This window comes from Theropithecus gelada, chromosome 16, assembly GCF_003255815.1.
Source record: "Theropithecus gelada isolate Dixy chromosome 16, Tgel_1.0, whole genome shotgun sequence".
NCBI classification, from domain to species: Eukaryota; Metazoa; Chordata; class Mammalia; order Primates; family Cercopithecidae; genus Theropithecus; species Theropithecus gelada.
Window position 1 is genome coordinate 5,306,147 of NC_037684.1, and position 23,825 is coordinate 5,329,971.

Here is a 23,825-nt window from a genome sequence, read left to right on the forward strand (position 1 = left end):
CCACTGCACTCCAGCCTGGGTAACGGAGTAAGACCCTGTCTCACAAAAGAAAAAAATCTGAGACAGTGGCATAGATCACCAGCCAGGTGGGCTTGCTAAGGCCTCCCCACTAGCTGCAGAGAGAATGCAGTCACTTCTGGAGTCCCAGGGTGTCTGGTTATCTGTAAAGGAAGCCGTGGTTTCCTGTCTGTGGCTCAGATCAAGGTGAGCCCTTTTCTGTGGGGTGCCTGTGAACCCTGGGAGGGTGGAAGGATGCAGGGTGAGGGATGAAGGGAAACGAATACACGGTGCAGGGGGCACAGAACACAGAAGGCACCCAGGGGAGGTTTTCTGCGTGGATTTGACAATGGGCCACTGCAGGCTGCACCTGCCATGTGCCTGTGCCAGGCGTTTTGTCGGGTCCCCCTCCCGTGTTCAGTACAACGTTGGGGCATTTGGTTGGGAACTCAGGAGCGAGGCCAGCCGTGTACAGAGTCAGCAGGAACTGGAGCTGTCCTGGAGCGGCCCTGTCCTGGATGTCCCAGGGTCTGCAGGACGCAGAGGGCACCCAGCTCAGAGGAATGGGTGTGTTTGCTTTCTCCAGAGGCTGGCAGAGTTGTTAGGAGTCCCTGCGAGCCAAGCGGGCAGCACTGCCTTAGGTCCCCTCCCCCAGGAAGGCCTCCTTCTTCCCTGTGTCCCCAGCCTGCCCTCTGCGTGTGGGAGTTAGTCCCAGAGGACAAGGGCCTCTTGCAGCTCCCTGCACAGTGCCCTGAGCCGAGTTCCCCACTGCCTGGGCTCCATCCCTGCCTTCCAATGCTCAGCGGGCCTCCTGGAGCCTTGGGACCCCACCTCAGCCCTTCCCACCCCATGCCCATTAGTTAGAAGCAGAGCAGCCGTCCAGGCTGAGGCTCAACCTCTCACCGTCCCTTGTCTGCCTGTCTGCACAGGGTGCGAGGAGCTTCTGAAGGATGTGCTATCGGTGGAGAGCGCCGGGACTCTGCCATGCGCGCCAGAGATCCCAGACTGCGTGGAGCAGGTAAGGCTTGGGGGACCTCTAGGACCTCCATGGCTCTGCCTCCTCCTTGGTCTCGCCTTTGCTCCATTTTCAGTATCTGGGAGGATCCAGAACCTCCCTCTGAGGACCCTTCTTGAGCATCAAAGTCAAGAAATAGTTTTTGGAACAGGAGCCCTGAGGCCCCATTGGGAAGCCCCAGCAGAGTGTGTAACAGCTGGGGGTCCCCACCCAGCAACTTTGTTCCCCATCTGTGGCACGGAGGAGCAACTGAGTTCCAGACAGGGAAAGTGACAAGTGGAGGGGAGGCAGGACTGGAATTGTTTCCTTTTCTCCTGCACCATCGCTCTCTGGTGAACGCTTCCTGTTTATTTGTTTTCAAACAATGAATTCTCCAATTCTCTGACACTAACTGGTGTCCAGCAGTCAGTTCCACCTGCCACTAACTACCCAACATTAGCACAGACTCCACGAGTCAAGTCCAGCCCCATGAGACTGCCCCACTTCCCATGCCAGCTGCGGTTCTTCCTGGATAGAAGAACCCAGGAAGAACAGGGTTCCCAGGACCCCCCTCTCTCAGGCTGGGTAATTTACTGGAAACACTCAGGAAATGGTTGTACTTATGATGATCAGCGTATTACAAAGGGTACAACTCAGGAATAGCCACACAGAAGAGATGTACAAGACAGGGTATGGGGAGCGGGGGTGCAGAGCTTCCGTACCTTCAGGGACACTGCCTCCCAGCACATCACTGTGCTACCAGCACCCAGGCTCTCTGCATCTCATTGTTCGAGAATTTGTAGGCCTGGCGTGGTGGCTGATGCTTGTAATCCCAGCACTTTGGGAGGCTGAGGCAGGAGGACAGCTTGAACCCAGGAGTTTGAGACAAGCCTGGGCAAGATAGTGAGACCCTGTCTCTACAAAAAAATTTAAAATTAGCTGGATGTGGCGGTGCACACCTGTAGTCCTAGCTACTGGGGAGACTGAGGTGCGAGGAGCCCTCGAGCCCAGCAGTTTGAGACTTCAGTGAGCTGTGATTGTGCTACTGCACTCCAGCCAGCCTGGGTGACAGAGCCAGACTCATCTCCAAACCTAAAACAGTTTTTACAACCCGGTCTCCAGCCCATCTCCTGTGCCTGGAGGTTGGGGGTAGGTGGGAAGGTGAGGAGGTTCCCACCTCATTGTATGCTTGGTCTTTCTGGTGACCAGCCCCATCCTGAAGCTCTGTATCCGGAAGTGGGACAAAGACCACAGTCCCCAAGGCTCTGTTTTACTGTTATCATCACCTAATGGTGTGTTTCTTATAAAACTTTGAACTAGTTTTCCAAACAGTGCAGCTTCATCCTACAGAGAAATAGTTTAAGGTGCACAAGCTGACAACCAGCGAGGTCCCTCCTGGTGGCGACACCCAAAACTAGAGGAAAATGATTCTGATTTCTCACCCAGTCCAACCCCCAATCCTTTTCCCCAGTTCTGATGGGTGCCTCCTCCGGCCCCCAAAACATGAGTATGTTTATAGCTGAAGGAGATCCAGAACCCCAGAGGCTGCTTTGGCCGATGGTAGGCCTCTTGGAATCCAGCTGGGTCGTAGGGCCAGGGTTGGGTTCCCTGGGCAGGACTGGAGGAGGGACAGTCCACAGAGAGGGACACAGTGCTGAGGGCTGCCAGTCCACGGCGGCAGAGACCAAAGCCAGGCACCAACTGTGGCTAGGCCTCAGGCTGCTGTGCTCAAAGCAAGAGCCCTCAGGGATGCGTGGAGATAGCTGGGCTCCAGGCCCGTGCCCGTGCCAGCAGTGGTGGCTCCAGGCCTGTCTTGATGGGTCCAGCAAGGAGGGGTTGAATATGTATTTGGGGCCAGCTAATGGAACCAGGCTTAGGGCAGAGGACCCCTACTGTGGGACAAATACTGTGTTCCCCAGGAAGTTTGTGGGGAGGCCCTTCCTGGATTGCTGAGCGGGAGGCAGCGTGCAGAGGTGTGCAGGACAGGGTCCACACCCACGTGGGCCACCCAGGACAGGCCATGGAACCCGAGCACATTCTTCTCAACCCCTCCGAGCCTCAGTGTCCTCAGCTGTAAAACAGGGCTTGCCACGCCAATCTGGAGGGTCTGTTGTGAAAGTTCAGTGGGAAGACAGACCCCTAATATGTGCTCATTCCTCACCACCTGCTGCTGTAAGAAAATAAATAGTGCTGAAGTTACCGTTTGCATTTTTCAGTTTACCTTTGGATACTGGTGTTGCAAAATTATGTCAAAGTAAAGCCCTGCCCCAAGAACTGCAGGGCAGAGTGGAGCCGAGGCCTGGGGTGGGTGGGGAGTGCGGGTAGGGATGGCGTGTTCCCTGCAGTCTTTGGCTGCTTTTGTGGCCCCCACATTCTGCCATTCACACCTCTGGAAAAGATGGCACGTGGAGAAAAGGTGAGCAGGGGGCACAGAAGAGCGGACCTCCACCAAGGTACTCTTTTTTGTAAACTGATATTGTTTTCCTCCAAAGTCTAGAGGTTATGGGAAAGTAGAAAGAAAGACCACATCAGCCTATCTCAGCAAGCCTGGTGCTTCTCCTCATTTGTTCATGGGACTTTGCAAGCCTATAGGTGTTTGTTGCTTTGGGTTTTAAGCTTCTCGTGGGTGAACTGCTTTCTGCCCTCCATGGAGGCCTGGCCCCGGCTTGGGCGACCACAGCCTAGTGAGATGGCAGTCGGTGGGGACACAGTGGCAGCCTTGTTCATTATACTCGCTGGGGCTGCTTGGTTGACCTGGGCTCCGTTCCCGACCATGGGCTCCTGCGTGTTGGCAGGGAGAGGAAGGGGGCACAATCCGAAGACCAGCCTGACCGAGCGGACGGCTTCTGGGTTGTGAATGAGTCCCCTTCCAGGCTCAGGCTCCTGTAGTAGCAGGGTCAAGACCACAGCTCTGCAGATGAGGTGTCAGAGTGGGCCAGACGGGGCAGGTCCGAATTTCTCAGGCCCGGCCCTCAGCGCCCTGCTGTGTCTTAGCTGTCCCCTAGGGGTCAGTCTGAGACCGAGAAGAAGCGGTGCCTGGATCACTAAGTGGGCTTTCCAGATGCCCCCAGGGAATGCAAACCTGAGGCATGATTTGAGGAGGTGTGGGGATGACACACAGATGGGACGGCAGGCGCTCCACCCCTGTGCTGTGCTTGTGTGCTGGGAAATGAAGCCTGTCTTTTGGGGACACCCCCTTCCCCCCAGGGTGTGGATGGAGACCTCTGATGTCACCACTGGATGTGACTCATAGTTAAAGCAGTGAATGCTTGAGTGCTGGCTGGTGGGCGAGCCGCTGCCACCTGGCCCCTGAGAGTGCCCTGCCCTTCTCATCCCCCTCCCAGGCCCCGAGAAGCCCCTAGCATTGGACATCAGTCAGGGACCCCTGGGGTTGCTGTCCAGACCTCAGGCCAGTGCGAGTCTATCCCAGGCAGTTGATGCCTGGATGCACCAGTTCCTGACCTAACTGGATGTGGCTCCACCTGCGTCCCCAGAGCCCTGTGAAACACTGGCACAGGGAAACTTTGAGTCTTGGGAACCCCAACTGTTGAGCAGGCTGTTGAGCGAGTTTCCTGACCCAGGGAAATTTGCTTCTGGTCAAAGGGAATGCTAGATGTGTCCTGAAGGACTCCCCAGGGTCCCTGGGCCCATGCCTGGGGTCCCTGGAATCGCCCTGGGAGTCCCTCTGAGACTGTCCTGCTCAGGCTGCCCATCAGCACCCAGTCCATATGCTATAGGGGCTCCTGTGGGGAGGGGGCATGGAGACATGTGGAGAGCACCACACTCGGGTGCTAAAGGCAATGGGATAGTTGCTAGGGGCCCGTGGCCACCCCTCGGCAGGTGGTGATGTGAACCCTAACCCTGCAAGCGCTGTAAGGCCGTGGGCCCCGTTCACCCACCCCATGGTGGATTAACAGGCAACCCCATTAATGGAGAGGGCATCCGGCCACCTGCCCTCCTGTGTAGCCACCATGCCAGCAAATGGTGTCAGTAGCCTCCAACCCAGAGAGTCATCCACAGCGCCCCCTCATGCAGCTGCCTGGAGTCCTACGTTCCCCACTCACCCCTGCCTCCCCCTCCCATCGCAGTCACCCACTCACCCCGGCCTCCCCCTCCCATCGCAGTCACCCACTCACCCCTGCCTCCCCCTCCCATCGCAGTCACCCACTCACCCCTGCCTCCCCCTCCCATTGCAGTCACCCACTCACCCCTGCCTCCCCCTCCCATCGCAGTCACTGCCACCCACCGACCAGGCGTCCTCCTGTCCTCGGCCCTCCTCTCTCCACACCCGCATACCACAGTTTGGCAGGCTGTCCCTAAGTTGCTGCTCTGATTTGTCACCCCACTCCTGGGACCTGTCCTTACCAAGGGATGAAAACCAACATCAGCTCCTACCCACTGCTCCAGCCTCATCTCTCACCGTGGTGCGTCTCACACCTAAAACTGGCAATACCAAACCACTCCCTGTTTTCTGAGCAAGCCGCGTTCTCTCTTGCCTCTGAGCCTTTGCATGAGTGTTGTCTTTGTCCTAGGATGTCCTCCTTCCCGCTTACTTGTCAGGAGCTAACGTCTACTCACCTTTTTAAGACTTACTTGGCAGGAGTGGTGGCTCATACCTATAATCCCAGCACTTTGGGAGGCTGAAGTGGGAGAATTGCTTGAGCCCAGGAGTTTGAGACCAGCCTGGACAATATAGTGAGACCCCTTCTCTTTAAAAAAACTTTACTTAGGTACCACCTTCTCCAGGAAGCCTCCCTGGCTCCTTCTGCCCCAGCCCAAAGGAGAAGGACCTGCACTGAGCTTCCTGGGGGCGCTGCACCCTCTATCACCGCCCGAACCTCATCTTTCATGACAGCCAGCCCCATGTCCACCCAGTGGCTGCAGGACTCAGGCTGAGCTCCTCCTTTTCACCCCCAGGACAGCACCCACAGCAAGCATCCTTATCCATGCTCCTTGAGTGTGTCTAAGTATTTCTAAGACTAGATATCTGGAAGTGGAATTGCTGTATCAAAGGGTATGTAGATTTTGTATTTTAATAGATACAGATATAATTTTCTTCCACAAAGCCTGTACCGTGCGTATCATCCAAGCAGTATATGAGAGTGCCCCTTTCCCATGGCCTTCGCCAGCCCCGGAAGCCATCCATCCACCTGCTGGTCTCCAGCTCAGCAGCCTGGGGGGAGGAAAGCCCGTTGCTGCCGTCCTCTGTGCTGCCCGGCTTCCTAGGGAGGCAGACCATCTTTTTCTTATCTTTCCATGCCCTCTGGATTTCTGCTTTTTTTTTTTTTTTTTTTTTTTTGAGACGGAGTCTTGCTCAGTCACCCAGGCTGGAGTGCGGTGGCGCGATCTCGGCTCACTGCAAGCTCCGCCTCCCGGGTTCTCGCCATTCTCCTGCCTCAGCCTCCCGAGTAGCTGGGACTACAGGCGCCCACCACTACGCCTGGCTAGTTTTTTGTATTTTTAGTAGAGACGGGGTTTCACCGTGTTAGACAGGATGGTTTCGATCTCCCGACCTCGTGATCCGCCCGTCTCGACCTCCCAAAGTGCTGGGATTACAGGCTTGAGCCACCGCGCCCGGCCGGATTTCTGCTTTTACGAATTATTCATATTCTTTGCCCGTTTTCAATATGGTTGTTTGTCTTTTCCTTACTGATTTGTAAGAAATCTCTGTATATTCTGTTTTTTGCTTGTTTGTTTGTTTTTGAGGCAGTCTCGCTCTACTGCCCAGGCTGGAGTGCAGTGGCACAATCTCAGCCCACTGCAACCTCTGCCTCCTGGGCTCAAGTGATCCACCTGCCTGGGCCCCCCAATTAGCTGGTACCACAGGCACATGCCACTGCGCCCAGCTAATTTTTGTTTTTGTTTGTTTGTTTGTTTTGGTAGGGACAGGGTTTTGCATGTTGCTCAGGCTGGTCTTGAACTCCTGTGCTCAGATGATCTGCCCACCTCGGCCTCCCAAAGTGCTGAGATTACAGGTGTGAGCCACAGCAACAGGTTGAAATCTCTATATATGCTGATTATCAATCTTTATGCATTTTGCTTGTGTTTTAATCTTGTTTCGGGAGTGTTTTATTACACAGAATGTTAATTCTGATGTCATCATTTATCAGTCCTTTTATGCCATTTACGTTTTGTGTATCATTTTGTGCCTTCTCTACCTCCAGGCTATAAACATATTCTTCTATATATCGTTTTCAGATACTTTTGAGAAAAAGAAGTATTTATGCTTAGCTCTTTGATCCACCTGGAGCTTATTTTTGCTTTTGGTGGGAGTAGAGATCTGGCACTCTCACTTCCTCAATATGGCCAGTGCTTTGAGTTCCTAATGTTGAATAGTCCCTCTTTCTCAATCAATTTGAAATGTTATCTTTATTGTAGGCTAACTTGCCTTATAAACGTAGGTCTCTTTCTGGATTCTAGTCTGTTATATTGATTTGTCTACCTAATTTTAAGCCAAAGCCATAGTTTCAGTTACTCTTGCTTCATAGTTTGATATCTGATAGGGAAAGGCTCTCTCATCCTTCTTTTCTTCCTTCAGGCCAGGTGCGGTGGCTCACGCCTGTAATCCCAGTACTTTGGGAGGCCAAGGCAGGTGGATCACCTCAGGTCAGGAGTTCGAGACTAGCCTGACCAACATGATGAAACCCCATCTGTACTAAAAATACAAAAATTAACCAGGCATGGTGGCGCACGTCTGTAATCCCAGCTACTTGGGAAGCTGAGGCAGGAGAGTCACTTGAACCTGGGAGGTGGAGGTTGCAGTGAGCTGAGATCGCACCATTGCACTACAGCCTGGGCGACAATGCAAGACTCCGTCACACACACACATACACATAAAAACAAAACAAACAGGCCGGGCGCGGTGGCTCAAGCCTGTAATCCCAGCACTTTGGGAGGCCGAGGCGGGTGGATCACGAGGTCAGGAGATCGAGACCATCCTGGCTAACATGGTGAAACCCCGTCTCTACTAAAAATACAAAAAACTAGCCGGGCGTGGTGGCGGGAGCCTGTAGTCCCAGCTACTTGGAGGCTGAGGCGGGAGAATGGCGTGAACCTGGGAGGTGGAGCTTGCAGTGAGCCGAGATCGCGCCACTGCACTCCAGCCTGGGCGACAGAGCAAGACTCTGTCTCAAAAAAAAACAAACAAACAAACAAACAAACAAAAAAATACCTTTTTTGTTATTCTTACATATTTTCTCTTCTGGAACAGCCTGTTTGTCAAGCTCTCTTACAAATCCTGCTGGAGATCATGTTTGAAATTGAATTTGTGCATTAATTGAAGGAAATTGGCTTCTTTACAATATTGCATTCTGTCATCCAGGAATATATATCTCTCTTTATTTATTCTGGCCTTTTATGCCCTCTAAGAAAGTTTTTTGTTGTTGTTTTTTTGGTTTTTTTGAGACAGAGTTTCGCTGTTATTGCCCAGGCTGGAGTGCAATGGCTGGATCTCCACTCACTGCAACCTCCGCCTCCCAGGTTGAAGCGTTTCTCCTGCCTCAGCCTCCCTAGTAGCTGGGACTACAGGTGCCCATCACCATGCCCAGCTAATTTTTTGTATTTTCAGTAGAGATGGGGTTTCATCATGTCGGCCGGGCTGGTCTCAAACTCCTGACCTCAGGTGATCCGCCCGCCTCAGCCTCCCAAAGTGCTGGGATTACAGGCATGAGCCACTGCATCAGGCTAGAAAGTTTTATAATTTTCTTCAATAGGTTATGCACACTTTCTTCTTAGGGTGACTATATTTTGGAGTTTTTATTGCTGATATGTGTAGGATCTTTTTGCTATGATATTTTATAATTGGTTACAACTGATGTATAGGATTGGTTTTCATTTTTGGTGTCAATCTTGTCATGATAACCTTGTTAAACTCTCCTTATTTTATTTATTTATTTATTTATTTATTTACTGAAACAGGGTCTCACTCTTGTTGCCCAGACTGGAGTGCAGTGGCGTGATCTCGGCTCACTGCAGTCTCTGCCTCTGGGGTACAAGCAATTCTCCTGCCTCAGCCTCTCAAATAGCCGGGATTACAGGCATCCACCACCATGCTCAGCTAATTATTGTACTTTTAGTAGAGATGGGGTTTCACCATGTTGGCCAGGCTGGCCTCGAACTCCTGACCTCAGATAATCTGCCTGCTTCGGTCTCCCAAAGTGCTCAGATTATAGGCGTGAGCCACCATGCCTGGCCCATTAAACTCTCTTTATATTTTAGTAGTTTATTTCTATGCTATTTTCTATAATACTTAATTCTATATAACAAGGTAACCATGTTGCCATTTTAAATTTTAAATGGCAACATATTTCATCACATGAAGACAACCAAATTTATATACCAGTTCCTTATTGTTGGATATATATATATATGTGTGTGTGTGTGTGTGTGTGTGTGTGTATATATATATATATTTTTTTTTTTTTTTTTTTGAGACGGAGTCTTGCTCTGTCGCCCAGGTTGGAGTGCAGCGGCGCGATCTCGGCTCACTGCAAGCTCTCCTCCCAGGTTTATGCCATTCTCCTGCCTCAGCCTCCTGAGTAGCTGGGACTACAGGCACCTGCCACCACGCCCAGCTAATTTTTTTTTTTATTTTTAGTAGAGATGGGGTTTCACCGTGTTAGCCAGGATGGTCTCAATCTCCTGACCTCGTGATCCGCCCACCTTGGCCTCCCAAAGTGCTGGGATTACAGGTGTGAGCCACCGTGCCCAGCCAGGTGTATATATATTTTTAACGTAATTTGGGGAATTAACAAAAGCAGTATAATAATCATTCTTTTTTTTTTTTTTTTTTTTTTTGAGACAGAGTTTCGCTCTTTTTGCCCAGGCTGGAGTGCAGTGGCCCGATCTCGGCTCACCACAACCTCTGCCTCCCGGGTTCAAGCGATTCTCCTGCCTCAGCCTCCACGCCCGGCAATAATCATTCTTATAGCTAAGTCTTTCCCCACAGCAGCAATCATCACTTTAAAGTAAATCAGAGATTGGCAAATTACAGACCCCGTGAGCCAAATCTAGGAGCCTGTTATTGTAAATAAAGTTTTACTGGAACACAGCCACACCCATTTGTTCACATCTTATCTGTGGCTGTTTCCACACTGCAGTGGCAGAGCTGAAAAGTTGCCATGGAGGCCAAATGGACTGCAAAGCCTAGAATACTTACCGTCTGTCCTTTACAGAAAAAATTTGCCAACCCGTATGGTAAATTCAGGCAAATGGAGACTGTTTTATGAGAAGGATGCAAAGGCTGGGCACAGTGGGTCACGCCTGCAATCCCAGCACTTTGGGAGGCGGAGGCAGGTGGATCACCTGAGGTCAGGAGTTTGAGACCAGCCTGACCAACATGGTGAAACCCCGTCTCTACTAAAAATACAGAAATTAGCCAGGTGTGGTGGCACACGCCTGTAATCCCAGCTTCTCGGGAGGCTGAGGCAGGAGAATCCCTTGAACCCAAGAGGCGGAGGTTGCAGTGAACTGAGATCGCACCGTCGCACTCCAGCCTGGGCAACAGAGCGAGACTCTGTCTCAAAAAAAAAAAAAAAAAAGAAAGAAAGAAAGAAAAGAAAAAGAAAAAGATGCAAAATGTTAAAACTGCCTAATACTAATCTGTCAAATTCCTCTGCAGGAATCCCATCAGGATTGCATCAGATTCCTTCTACCCTTTTGATACTGGTGTTGCTGAGTTTTCAGACCCTTTAAATTTGAGATGCTAAAATTAGAACCCCTCTTTTGAATTATAATATGGTTTAACTTCTTAAAGTATATTTTTTGGTCACTAAGAGGGCTTTCTTCATGAATTGCCTGTCCACATTCTCCACCCTGGCTATGTTTACTTCTATTGAGTTTTTTTTTAAGAACTAGAAATATAACTTTTTGACATACATTAAATTTTTTCCAGCTTGTTATTTATTTTTAGCTTTGTTTATGACACCAAATTTAAAAATTTTTATAGCCAATTCAGCATTCTTTTGCTTTATGGCTTCAGCCTTTGGTGTAATGCTTATAAATGCTTTCCCACCCATGATTGTGAAACTGTTCTGTTTTATTTTTGTGTATTTAATTTTTCTATTTAAAGCTATAATTCGTAGAATTGACTGTGATGTCTAGAGTGAGGTGGGGATCCAGTTTGCCTTTTTGCCGTCAGTTCCTCTTGCCCTCCCTCACCTGGCTGTTCAGCAGCTTCTTGCTACGCTATGCTTTCGCACGCAGTCCCCTGATGGCGAAGGAAACGAGGTTTGGCCTGGTGCAGTGGCTCAGGCCTGGAATCCCAGCACTTTGGGAGGCCGAGGTGGGCAGATCACTTGAGGCCAGGAGTTCAAGACCAGCTTGGCCAACGTGGTGAAACCCCATCTTTACTGGAAAAAAAAAAAAAAAGTTAGCCTGGCATGGTGGCACATGCCTGTAATCCCAGCTACTTGGGAGGCTGAGCCACAAGAATCACTTGAACCCAGGAGGCGGAGGTTGCAGCCAGCCGAGATCGTGCCACTGCACTCCAGCCCGGGCAACAGAGCAAGACGCTGTCTAAAAAAGAAAAAAAAAAGGAATTGGGGTTTGCTGGGAACCCAGACCTGAGCCTGAGCCCAAAATGGCTCTTTTGCTCATGTTCAGAAGGGGCTTTGCCAAACTCTCGTCTTTCCGGAAGTTTTTAAAATGATGATAACCTGTGCCTCTCTCTAGAAATTGCTGGGGAGGAGGCCTACAGCCTGAACACCTAAGGCCACCCTTGCTTCATTTCATCCATCCTGAAACAAGCATTTCTAAAACCACTCATGACAATGGCACTTATACATTCTAAAAATACTTCTCCTGACAAACAGCACTGTGATTCACCGCGCTGCTGGAGGTGTGGGTGGGGCGCCATGCTCCCACTGGTGTGGTGGCAGGAGGGAGTTTCAGAGCTCAGGGAAGGAGCCTTTCTACTTATATCTGGCCCCAATATATTTTTCTGTGTTTCAACACCCTCCCCCGCCTTCCAAAGAGAAAAAAAAAAAAAAAATCTACTTATCCCAAGCTTCAGAGCTTCTGTAAGATCCTCGATTTGTGTCTTTAGGTAATAACTCAACTGATTAAGCCAAAGGTGGCTGGGACAGAAGCAGTGCAGATATGGAAGCCCCTTTTGTTTGTTCCAAGCCTGGTCTGCCCTGAACCATGTGTCTCCTACCTCCTGCCCCTGACCATCCCTACCCTAAAGAGGCTAAGCTGAGCTGGCCGGCGAGTGCTACTTCCCACAGGCCACCTCCTGCCCCTGATGCCCAAGTCCACATAAATCTTTAGAACCTACTCACCAAGTTAGAGCTTGATAAAACTCTGGAGAGGCTCCTTATATCCCGTCTTTTTAAAGATGAGCAGGAGGGAAAAATTTGGGTTTTATGACCCTGTAGGACATTAACCACCTTCGTATGTACCGTTCCAGTCTCATTTCAGCATCCTTTCTTTCCCTGATGACACAGACTTTGATCCCTCCCCTTCTCCTTTGGACCAGCTATCCCTACCTGCTGCTTCCCTCATTAATGAGTCTAGCACAGTGCGTTTTTGAAGGAGTAACTGTGGGAAACACACAAGCACAATCACATGAGGGCAGATGTTCTCCGAGACAGCGCGGTCGAAACCAATGAGGACTCTGGGTCAGCAGGGCCTGGGGTGCTTCATGTGTCAGAGGCTGAACTGGAATCTCAGTGGAGATTCTACACCCACCATTCAGTTTATAAACCTCCGAGGGCCCGGGCTCCTGCTGCAGAAGGTGCAGGAATAAAGAGTAGATCACTTTTACTAAACAAAGACCTAGAGAGTTGGCTTTGTCTCCAACTTTTTATTTTGAAAATTTCCAATCTTCAGAAAATTTTAAGAGCAGAACGATGAATCCACATATATCCTTCACTTGGATGACCAGTTGTTAACATGCCGCTAAACTTAGTTTCTCTGCCCCTGTGTTTGTTGGTGGGGTGTATGTGCATACACACTACTTTTTCTTCTGGACCATATGAAAGTTAGTTGCGGACATGACACTTTATCCTTAAATACTTGGCCATTGCTAAGAAGGACACTCTCCTATGTGACCACAATTAGTTATCACTTGCAGGAACCTTAACATTGGCACAATTTGTTACCTACTGTAAAATCTACATTCAAATTTTCCAATTTATATATATATATATATATATATATATATATTTTTTTTTTTTTTTTTTGAGATGGAACCTTGCTCTGTCACTCAGGCTGGAGTGCAATGACGCGATCTCCGCTCACCGCAGCCTCCGCCTCCTGGGTTCAAATGCTTCTCCTGCCTCAGCCTCCTGAGTAGCTGGGACTACAGGCACCCACTACCACGCCCGGCTAATTTTTGTATTTTTAGTAGAGATGGGGTTTCACCATGTTGGCCAGGCTAGTCTCGAACTCCTGACCTCGTGATCCACCCACCTCGGCCTCCCAAAGTGCTGGGATTACCGGCATGAGCCACCGCACCTGGTCCCTCCCAGAAATAATTTTATAGCTTTTATTTTTATCTCAAATCTAATCCAGGATCACACAGTTTAGTTGCCATGTTTCTTTAGCTTCTTTTAATCTAGAAGAGTTCCTCGGCCTTTGTTTTATTTTCTTTCTTTCTTTTTTTTTTTTTTTTTTACTCCTATAATGACATTGACCTTTTTAAAAACTTCAGGCCACTTGCTTCAAAGAATGCCCCTCAATTTAGATTTGCCTTTATTGATTTTCTAGTCCTTTGGGGTACTGTAACTTAAATTTAAATTAAAAATAAAATGGGGTGACGAGGAGGGGGCCTGGAGGGGAGTTCTACTGTGTTTATTTTTCAGGTCTAAAACACACTTAAAGTGCGTATTGTTGGCGCCCTCAATGGGCCTCAGTTTTCCCAGGTGAAACATGATCTAAACACCCCTTCCAGCTTGTGTCCATTCTAGCATTTGGGGAAAAATGCCTAATTGTGTGTGTGCGGCCAAGCGTCCACCCTTGGCATCTCTCAAATTGTGGGGAGGCAGCTGGCCTCGGTACTTTCTGGCTCCAGGAACATGCCATGGGCCATTGAACGTCTGTGCGGTGTACACTGGGGACAGTGTTAGGAAGTGTGGGCTCTTACACGTGACCAGGCCACATCTCCACCCTCTTTGGGCTGAGATTAGGACATTGGGGTAGGTGTATTTGTCTCCTGAGAGGGCCAATCTCAAGAGAAAACGAGAAAAGAACCCTCCAGGTCTTTGGGGGAATTATCTGAGATAATGTGGGGAAGAAGCCTAAGCCCCTAAGATATACTGGATGGTGCTTCTCCAGGTACCCGTGCCCGAGGGAGAGACCAGCCACTTGCTGGGATGCCAAGGGGCATCTTCCTGGAGCAGCAGATTCCCTGGAAGAATTGGGGGAAACATTGTCCAACATTAAAACTAACATGGAACATAATAAACATATTTTGAAGATAAGAAAGAAGCCTGTAATCCCAGCACTTTGAGAGGCCCAGGCTGGAGGATCCCTTGAGGCTAGGAGCCTGAGCAGCAAAGTGAGACCCCATATCTATTAATAAAAAAAGACAAAAATTAACTGGGCGTGGTGGCAAACACCTGTGTGTCCCAACTACATGGGAGGCTGAGGCAAGAGGAATCCTAGAGCCCAGGAGATTGAGGCTGGAGTGAGCCGTTTGTGCCACAGCACTCCAGCCTGGGCAACAGCGCAAAATCTCATCTCAAAAAATAAAGTAAAATAAAGATAATAAGAAAGACTTTTATCAATTTTATTTTAGTTTATTTTATTTATTTATTTTTTCGCTCTGTTGCCCAGGCTGGAGTGCAGTGGCCGGATCTCAGCTCACTGCAAGCTCCGCCTCCCGGGTTCAGGCCATTCTCCTGCCTCAGCCTCCCAAGTAGCTGGGACTACAGGCGCCCGCCGCCTCACCCGGCTAGTTTTTTGTATTTTTTTAGTAGAGACGGGGTTTCACCGTTTTAGCCAGGATGGTCTCGATCTCCTGACCTCGTGATCCGCCCGTCTCGGCCTCCCAAAGTGCTGGGATTACAGGCTTGAGCCACCGCACCCGGCCTATTTATTTATTTTTTCGAAACGGAGTTTCACTCATGTCGCCCAGGCTGGAGTGCAATGGTACAATCTCGGCTCACTGCAACCTCCGCCTCCCAGGTTCAAGCGATTCTCCTGCCTCAGTCTCCCAAGTAGCTGGGATTACAGATGCGCACCACCACGCCCAGCAAATTTTTGTATTTTTAATAGAGACGGGGTTTCACTATGTTGGTCAGACTCGTCTCAAACTCCTGACCTCATGTGATTCGCCCACCTCGGCCTCCCAAAGTGCTGGGATTACAGGCACAAGCCACTGCGCCCAGCCGCTTTATTTTATTTTTGAGACAGGATCTCACTCTAGCACCCAGGTTGGAGTGCAGTGGCGCGATCTCAGTTCACTGCAACCTCCACCTCCCAGGCTCAAGCAATCCTCCTGCCTCAGCCTCTTGAGTAGCTGGGACTACAGGCGTGCACCCAGCTGATTTTTGGATTTTTTGGAGAGACAGGGTCTCACTATGTGACCCTGGCTGGTCTTGAACTCCCAGGCTGAAGCGATCCACCACCTCGGCCTCCCAAAATGCTAGGATTCCAGGTGTAAGCCACCATGCCCTGCAGGAAAGACTTAAAATTGTTTTGCTTTAGAGGCTACTCTTTCGAGTCTTACTTCTACTATAGACCCATGTCCCTCTTCTGCTGTGGGGCCACTTTATGCAAGGTATTACTGTTATTGCTGTTTTGTTTTCCTTTTCTTTTTTTTTAAGAAACAAAGTCTTACTCTGTTACTCAGGCTGGAGTGCACTGGTGTAGTGGTGTGATCACAGTCACTGCAGCCTCAACCTCCCAGGCTCAAGCAATCCTCCCACCTCAGCCTCCCCAGTAGCTGGGACCACAGGCACACACCACCACTTCCAGCTAATTTTTTGTTTGTTTGTTTTTTCAGAGACCGGGTCTAGCTATGTTGCCCAGGATGGTCTCAAACTCCTGGCCTCAAGCAAGGCTCCCAACTGGGCCTCCCAAGACACTGGGATTACAGTCATGAACAACCTCTCCTAGCCCTGGTTTCTTATAATAAAGTAAATGCAATGTTCCTTTTAGTAACAAAACAGGTCTTGGCTGGGAGGGAGAAACGGGGAAATTTGACCCCACGTGGCCGAGGCCTGAGATGGGCTCCACGGGCAGCCTCCAGGAGGGATGTAATTTTGCCTCCTCTCAAGGCTGGCCTCAAGGAGGCCTGATTCCAGCCCCTTTGTCTAGCGCTGCCCTGAACCTGTAAGAATCCTTCTGACCAGATCCTCACCAGACACTGTGAATCCTCACCCAGGTTGCTTAGAATCCTGGAAAGAGCTCAGGTTCAAGTCAAACGGGCTGAGTGTGGGTTCTGCTTGACCACTTCCTGTGTGTCATTTGGCAAGTCGCTTTGCTTCTCTGAGCCTTCTTCATTTCTGCCTGTCTAAAGTCGGAGTCGTCAGCCTGATTTTCAGTGTTGTGGTGAGAATGCAATGGATTAATGCTTCTAAAGGTTCCTGAGGAGACGGGTCCCCCAGTCAGTAGTATCTATGACTGCATTCTCTGTACCACTCAGAACCCTCAGGGGAATCATTCAGGACACTGGGGACAGAATTCCCTCCCCTTCCCATTTCCAAAGTCACCAGCCTGCCTCCAGCTATACCCACACTTTCAGCTTGCTGCTGGGATGGTGGGTGGCATGACCCAGCTCTGACACAGGCCCTGCCCTCCAATCCCAGCTCCTCACTCGCACCCTGCCTGAACACTGGATCCCAGCCCCTCCTGCCAATCAAGCACTGGCCTTCACAAACAGCCCCTCACCCCCAGCACCCGCACCACGCCCCTGCTGGGTCCTTTCCACTCACTTCTGGAGCTGACATAATAATGCCCATGGGCAGGGAAGCACCCGCTTGACCCCACATCCTGGCTTTCTTTCCTTTGGTCTATTTCCTCCAAAGACTGGTCTCTACTCCCTTTCTTGTGCCCCTTTCTCTCTGTTGCCACTGCCAATCATGTCTTGGCCCCTCTGTTCTGCTGAAACACTTCTCACAGTCACTAGGAACTTCTTTTTGAGACAGGGGTCTCACTCTGTCGCCCAGGCTGGAGTGCCGTGGTGCAGTCTTGACTCACTGCAGCCTCCAACAGCTGGGTCCAAGCAATCCTCACAACTCAGTCTCCCAAGTAGCTGGGACCGCAGGCATGTGCCATCATCCCCGGCTATTTTTATTTTTTGTAGAGATGGGGGTCTTGTTCTGTTCCCCAGGCTGGAGTGCAGTAGTGCAGTCCTAGTTTGCTGCAGCCTCAAACTCCTGGCCTCAAGCAATCCTCCAATCTCGGCCCCCCAAAGTCCTGGGATGACAGGCATAAACCACCTTGCCTGGCCACCAGGAACTTCTCACTGGCCAAATCCAAGCATCAGTTCTCTAGTCATGTTTTTACATAGCGATGGTGTGTGGTGAACAGATCAGGGTAATTAGCATTTCCATCATCTCTGGCATTTATCATTTCTTTGTTTTGGGAACATTCGATGGTCTCCTAGCTACTGAAAATCTGTATTATTGTTAACGATAGTCATCTTACAGTGATGTGGAGCAATGGAACTTATCCCTCCTCTCGAACTGTAATTCTGTACCTTTAACAAATGTCTCCCTACTCTCCTTCCCCTCCCATTCTCAGCCTCTAGTGTCCTCTGCTCCATTCACATTTTACTGCAACCCTGGGCAGGGCCTGGCACAGCCAACCTCTCCCTTCTCAGACCGTCCTTTTAGCTCGAGGCTTCCTCCTACCTCTCAGGCTGCTTTTCTCCCCACACACCCCCCGACTCCCCTCCTTATTTTATTTATTTATTTATTTATTTTTTGAGACGGAGTCTCCCTCTGTCACCCAGGCTGGAGTGCAGTGGTGTGATCTCAGCTCACTGCAACCTCCACCTCCAGGGTTCAAGCGATTCTCCTGCCTCAGCCTCCCAAGTAGCTGGGATTATAGGACCGTGCCATCACGCCTGGCTAATTTTCCTATTTTTGGTAGAGATGGGGTTTCACCATCTTGCCCAGGCTGGTCTTGAACTCCTGGCCTTGAGTGATCTGTCCACCTCAGCCTTGCCTGCCCTCCTCCTGGGTCCCTTTAAATGGCACTGGGTCTCAGGCCTCATCCTCAGCCCTGTGCTTCCTGCCTGCCCTCTCCCCAGGGGAGCCAGTTGGTCCAGGACTCTAAATGCACCATTACCCTGAGGCTCCCAAGATAGTATTTTCCCCTCGGACACTGCCTTTGGCTCCAGACTCTTCTATCAAACCTTTGGGCACCCTCTGCATTTCCAACATGTTCCAGGCTACACCCTTTGATCCAGCTCCATCCCCTCAGCCCCAAGAATGTTTCCCCAGGCTCCCCATCTCAGTAAATGGCACCATCTCCCCCACCTGGTCACTCTGACCAAGGATCAAGTCGTCCTTCATTTCTTTCCTTCTTCCACATCCAACCCGTCACCACAGCCTGATGGTTTTACCTCCAAACTGTGTCCCAAGCCATCCACTTCCCTCCATCTTGGAGGTTACAACCCAGTCCCGGCAGAGCCACACCCTGTCCCTATGCCCCTACGGCCTGCATTCTCTCTTATCTTTTGTGGTCCGTATGACACCAGAGTGTTCTTTAAAACTTGTAACTCCTAGTCACCAGGCATGGTGACTCACACCTATAATCCCAGCACTTTTGGAGGCTGAGGCGGGTGGATCACCTGAGGTCAGGAGTTCGAGACCAACCTGACCAACATGGTGAAACCCTGTCTCTACTAAAAATACAAAAATTATCTGGGCGTGGTGGGAGGCACCTGTAATTCCAGCTACTCAGGAGACTGAGGCAGAAGAATCTCTTAAACCCAGGAGGCAGAGGTTGCAGTGAGCCAAGATGGCGCCACTACACTCCAGCCTGGGCAACAGAGCGAGACTCCGTCTCAAAAAAACAAAAAACTCCTAAGTCCCACCCTGCCCTCCCTTGCATAAGAGCCTCCAGTGACAAAATCTGAAACCCCAACTTCCCACTGTGGCCTCGCAGGTTTCACTTGTGCCTGAATCTTTGACCTTGCCCCTCCCAGATTCCCGGTGACTCTCATTGTTCAGCCACCCTGGCCTGTTTTCTCTTCCTCAAACTGCCCAAGTGAGTTCTGCACAGGACCTTTGCCTGGCTTCCCCTCCAACTAGAGCCCTTGTCCCCCAAATCTTTGCACAGCTGCCCTTCTGCCCTTCAGGTTTCAGCACAAATGTCACCTCCTCAGAGAAGCCTTCCCCGACCACCCTCTCAAGAGGTTTTCATGTGATCAGGCCAGTCTCTGCCCTGGGAGAATGGTCTAACAAAGGGGTGGCAATTCTTCAGAATGCCCAGGGGCTGAATTTTCTAGCGAGTTTCTAGCTGAATTTCTGCCCCCATCACACCGAGCACCCTGCTTATTTCCTTGAATATGCACCACAGTTAGCTGCATGTTTTTTTAATGGCTGTGTAATAGTGATACATGTTTTTGGGATACATGTGATATTTTGATAACTGCATACGATGTGTAATGATCAAATCAGGGTAACTGGGGTATCCGTTACCTCAAACCTTTGTCTTTGTGTTGGGAACATTACAGTTCGTCTAGCTATTTTGAAAGGTACAAGAAATTATTAACTATAATTTCCCTGCTGTGCTAGCAAATACTAGAACTTATTCCTTCTCTCCAACTGTGTCTTGTTTGGCACAGTCTGGATCATCTACGTGTGTCCTGTCAGCCCCCCACTGGCCTGTAAGCCCCGTGGGTCCGGGGATTCGCCTGTGTCATTCACTGCTGCACAGTGCCTGGCATAGAGAGGCTGTCGGTGCAGATTTGTTGCACAAGCAGATGGATGAATCTCAGATGTGGAATGTTGACTCTTCGTCAGGGAGGGATGGGCTCCTACCTAGGAATCTCCGAGGACCAGCTCAAAGGCTGTAAAAATCACGCCCTGCCTCAGTGCTCTGGGGGATTAGAAAGGGGGTGCCTGGATGCTCTGAGACTCTGCAGCTGGGCCCTCACTTTCCTGTGCGTGTGAATCACTTGGGGTCTTAAGAAAATGTTGGTTCACAGGCCTGGGTCTTCGTTCCTAGCCTGCTCCTCAGCAATGGTGGTGCTGCTGACCTCAGATCTCCCTAGCAGTGCTTTTGTAACTTGCAGGTCCTGTGCCGTCTTTCCCCCTACATGCCATGGGACCACGCAGAAAGAGCCGGAGGGGTCCTTTCATTGCCTCCTCTGCCCCTCCTCCCTCCATCTACCAGCAAGTGTTATTTGTAGCAGTCACTGTCACCTCCGCATGTGGTGGGGCCTGCTAGGTTTCTGTCTCCGCATTTCTGCTACGGTGACAGACAAGACAGATTCTCTGCCAGGAACTGTGCTCAGCCACTTGCTTCTGGCATTGCTGTTTTCTCTCTGCGCACCTCTTATTCAGGCAGACTCCTGGGGGATGTTGCCCCTGCTGGAAGTCAGGCCCAGCTCATTGCCCTAGTGCGGGATGGTGCAGCTGACTCTGCGGGGACCTGGGAGGCATTACTGAGAGGTTTCCAAGCTTTGGTTTCAGGAGTACAGGTATAGGCCTACCTAACTGGCCCTGGGGGTAAAACATTCATTTAAACCTGGGGAGATGCTGGGCGCGGTGGCTCATGCCTGTAATTCCAACACTTTGGGAGGCCAAGGCGGATGGATCACTTGAGCCTAGGAGTTCAAGACCAGCCTAAGCAACATAGAGAGACCCCATATCTACAAAAAATGTAAAAAGTAGCCAGGCATGGTGGCACGTGCCTGTAGTCCCAGCTACTCAGGAGGCTGAGGTGGGAGGATCACTTGAGACTAGGACGTTGAGGCTGCAGTGAGCTATTATCACACCACTGCACTCCAGCCTGTACCATAGAGAGAGACCCTATCTCAAAAAACACTTGCGGAGAGTTGGGGACCTTTGGGGTCCAATGTTCTGAGTTTGAATCCTGATGCTGTCACATACTACTTGGGCCATGCTGAACAAGGAACTTAGCCTCCCTGAGCCTCACTTTCTTCACTTGCTAGATGGAGGTTGTAACTGGTGTCGCTGTCAAAATGAAACATGAAAGTGCATGAAAGTAGGAGACCAAGGCAGGTGGATTACATGAGGTCAGGAGTTCAAGACCAGCCTGGCCAACATGGTGAAATGCTGTCTCTGCTAAAAATACAAAAATTAGCCTGGCATGGTGGTGCGTGCCTGTAATCCCAGCTACTCGGGAGGCTGAGTCAGGAGAATCACTTGAACCCGGGAAGCAGAGGTTGCAGTGAGCCAAGATTGTGCCATTGCACTCCAGCCTGGGCGCAAGACTCCGTCAAAAAAGAAAGAGAGAGAGAGAGAGAGAGGGAGGAAGGAAGGAAGGAAGAGGGAGAAAGAAGGAAAGAAAGAAGAAAGAAAAGAAAGTACGTAGAAGGCTCTCAGCACTCTGCGAAATGCAGGCATTTCTCAACCCACAATGCATAGATTGTGAGACATATCATGGTCCATTGAATATCTTTTGACTCCGGGTGGTGACCAGGTGCTGATAGCAAGGCCTGGGGCCCAGTCCTCCTCCCACAGCTGCATACCCCGCAGCCCCATCCACAGCCACCTGCTGCTCTAGCACTAGCTAGAAAATTCAGCCCCTGGGCATTCTCAAGAATTGAGCCCACCCCTTTGTCAGACCATTCTCCCAGGGCAGAGACTGGCCTGATCACATGAAAACCACACCTGCCGAGCCAGAGGGCAAATGCTCCAACGTTGTATTGGAGAGATAAACAGCTGTTCTCAACCAGATCATTGCTACATTCCATTTCCTGACCAGGAAAATGAAAATGGCTGTCATAGAAGACAGGGCACAGAGTCTGATTCTTTTTTTTTTTTTGGGGGGATGGAGTCTCCTTCTGTCACCCAGGCTGGAGTGCAGTGGCGCGATCTCGGCTCACTGCAACCTCCGCCTCCTGGGTTCAAGCGATTCTCCTGCCTCAGCCTCCCGAGTAGCTGGGACTACAGCCGTGTGCCACCACGCCCAGCTAATTTTTGTATTTTTAATAGAGATGGAGTTTCACCATGTTGGCCAGGTTGGTCTCGAACCCCTGACCTCAAGCAATCCGCCCACCTTGGCTTCCCAAAGTGTTGGGATTACAGGCGTTAGCCACTGTGCCTGGCCTAAGTCTGATTCTTCTTTTTTTTTTTTTTTTTTTTGAGATGGAGTCTCACTCTGTCCCCCAGGCTGGAGTGCAGTGGCCGAATCTCGGCTCACTGCAAGCTCCGCCTCCTGGGTTTACGCTATTCTCCTGCCTCAGCCTCCCGAGTAGCTGGGACTATAGGCACCCGCCACCTCGCCTGGCTAGTTTTTTGTATTTTTTTTTTTTTAGTAGAGACAGGGTTTCACCGTGTTAGCCAGGATGGTCTCGATCTCCTGACCTCGTGATCCGCCCGTCTCGGCCTCCCAAAGTGCTGGGATTACAGGCTTGAGCCACTGCGCTCGGCCAGTCTGATTCTTAAGATGGAAACTCAGCCAGACGGCTGTGGCTCACGCCTGTAATCACAGCACTTTGGGAGGCCGAGGCAAGATCGCTTGAGGTCAGGAATTCAAGACCATCCTGGCCAACATGGTAAAACCCCGTCTCTACTAAAAATACAAAAATTAATCAAGCGTGGTGGTTCCTGCCTATAGTCCCAGCTACTCGAGTGGCTGAGGCAGAAGAATCACATGAACCCAGGAGGCAGAGGTTGCAGTGAGCCAATATGGCACCACTGCATTCCAGCCTGGGCAACAGAATGAGATTCCTTCTCAAACAAAAAAACAAAAACAAAAACAAAAAAAAAAACAAAGACAGAAACTGTCTGTGGGCTCTAGGGAGGCAGTGGAGGTGCCAGGTGAACTGACGATGAGCACCACAGTGGGAACAGGCAGGAAGAGGACTGGGCTCCAGTCTCTGGTCTCCTGTCTGAACAAGTCTGTAGGGGAGGAAAAGCTTTTCCTCTACCCTCTTATGTTATGTACCTGTGGTCTGCAGATAAAACTGAGCAAAGACAGATTAACAGAAAAAAGGCATACGAATTTTATTGTTGTTTTTAATTTTACATGCATGAAAAGCCAAAGAGGTGGTTAGAACCAGGGTTTTTATACAATTTTGACCAAGGAAGATAAGTTGTGGGCAAGTAACTAAACAAGGAAGAGGGGGATTTGGGCTCCTAAAGGCAGTATATTCTGTGAAAGTAGCTAGGAAATGTGTGTTAGATTGGGGGGCGCGGTTTAGATGTGTTACACAGATACATATCCTCCCCACTGGATTTATTCTCCTTTTCGTGGGACGGGAGAGGGTGGCACTTTTACAAATGGAAATTTATGCCCTACTTTCAGGCACCTAAGGGGAGGGCAGAGAGTGGCATCCTGTGCCTGCTGTTTCTCAATTGCCTTCAGCTCAAAATAATCCTTATGCCAAAGTGGCATATTGCAGGGTGGCATATTCGGATCCCCTTCAAGTTCCTGCCTCAGTCCCTTCCCCAGCCCTCTGCCTTGTACACATGGGCGCCTCACTGTACCTACTCAAACTAGGTCTCCTTTGACCACAGGGAGTGGGAAGCTGAGCATCCTCTCTGCTCTGATAATGTGACTTTACAACCAAGATTTCAAAACAACTGCCTTATCCAGCCCAGCCTGGGGTTTCTGCCTTGTGCTATGACTTGCAACATTCTTGGTTAGACCCCTTCTCCTCAAGGGAAACTTTACTCTAGGCCGAAGGGGCCTCTGAGATGGGTACCAGGCAGGAGGCATGTCAGGACCCTTACCTGTGGCAGTG

At 50.3% G+C, this 23,825-nt stretch overlaps 1 protein-coding gene across 1 annotated transcript in view; it reads left to right on the plus strand.

The window, feature by feature from the left end:
- RAB11FIP4 (RAB11 family interacting protein 4) overlaps positions 1-23,825 on the plus strand; it is a 142,237-nt gene that overhangs the window by 41,546 nt on the left and 76,866 nt on the right. The window contains exon 3 of the mRNA XM_025362896.1: positions 927-1,015. Coding sequence (XP_025218681.1) covers positions 927-1,015 — 89 coding nt within the window. The remainder of the gene's footprint in view (positions 1-926; positions 1,016-23,825) is intronic.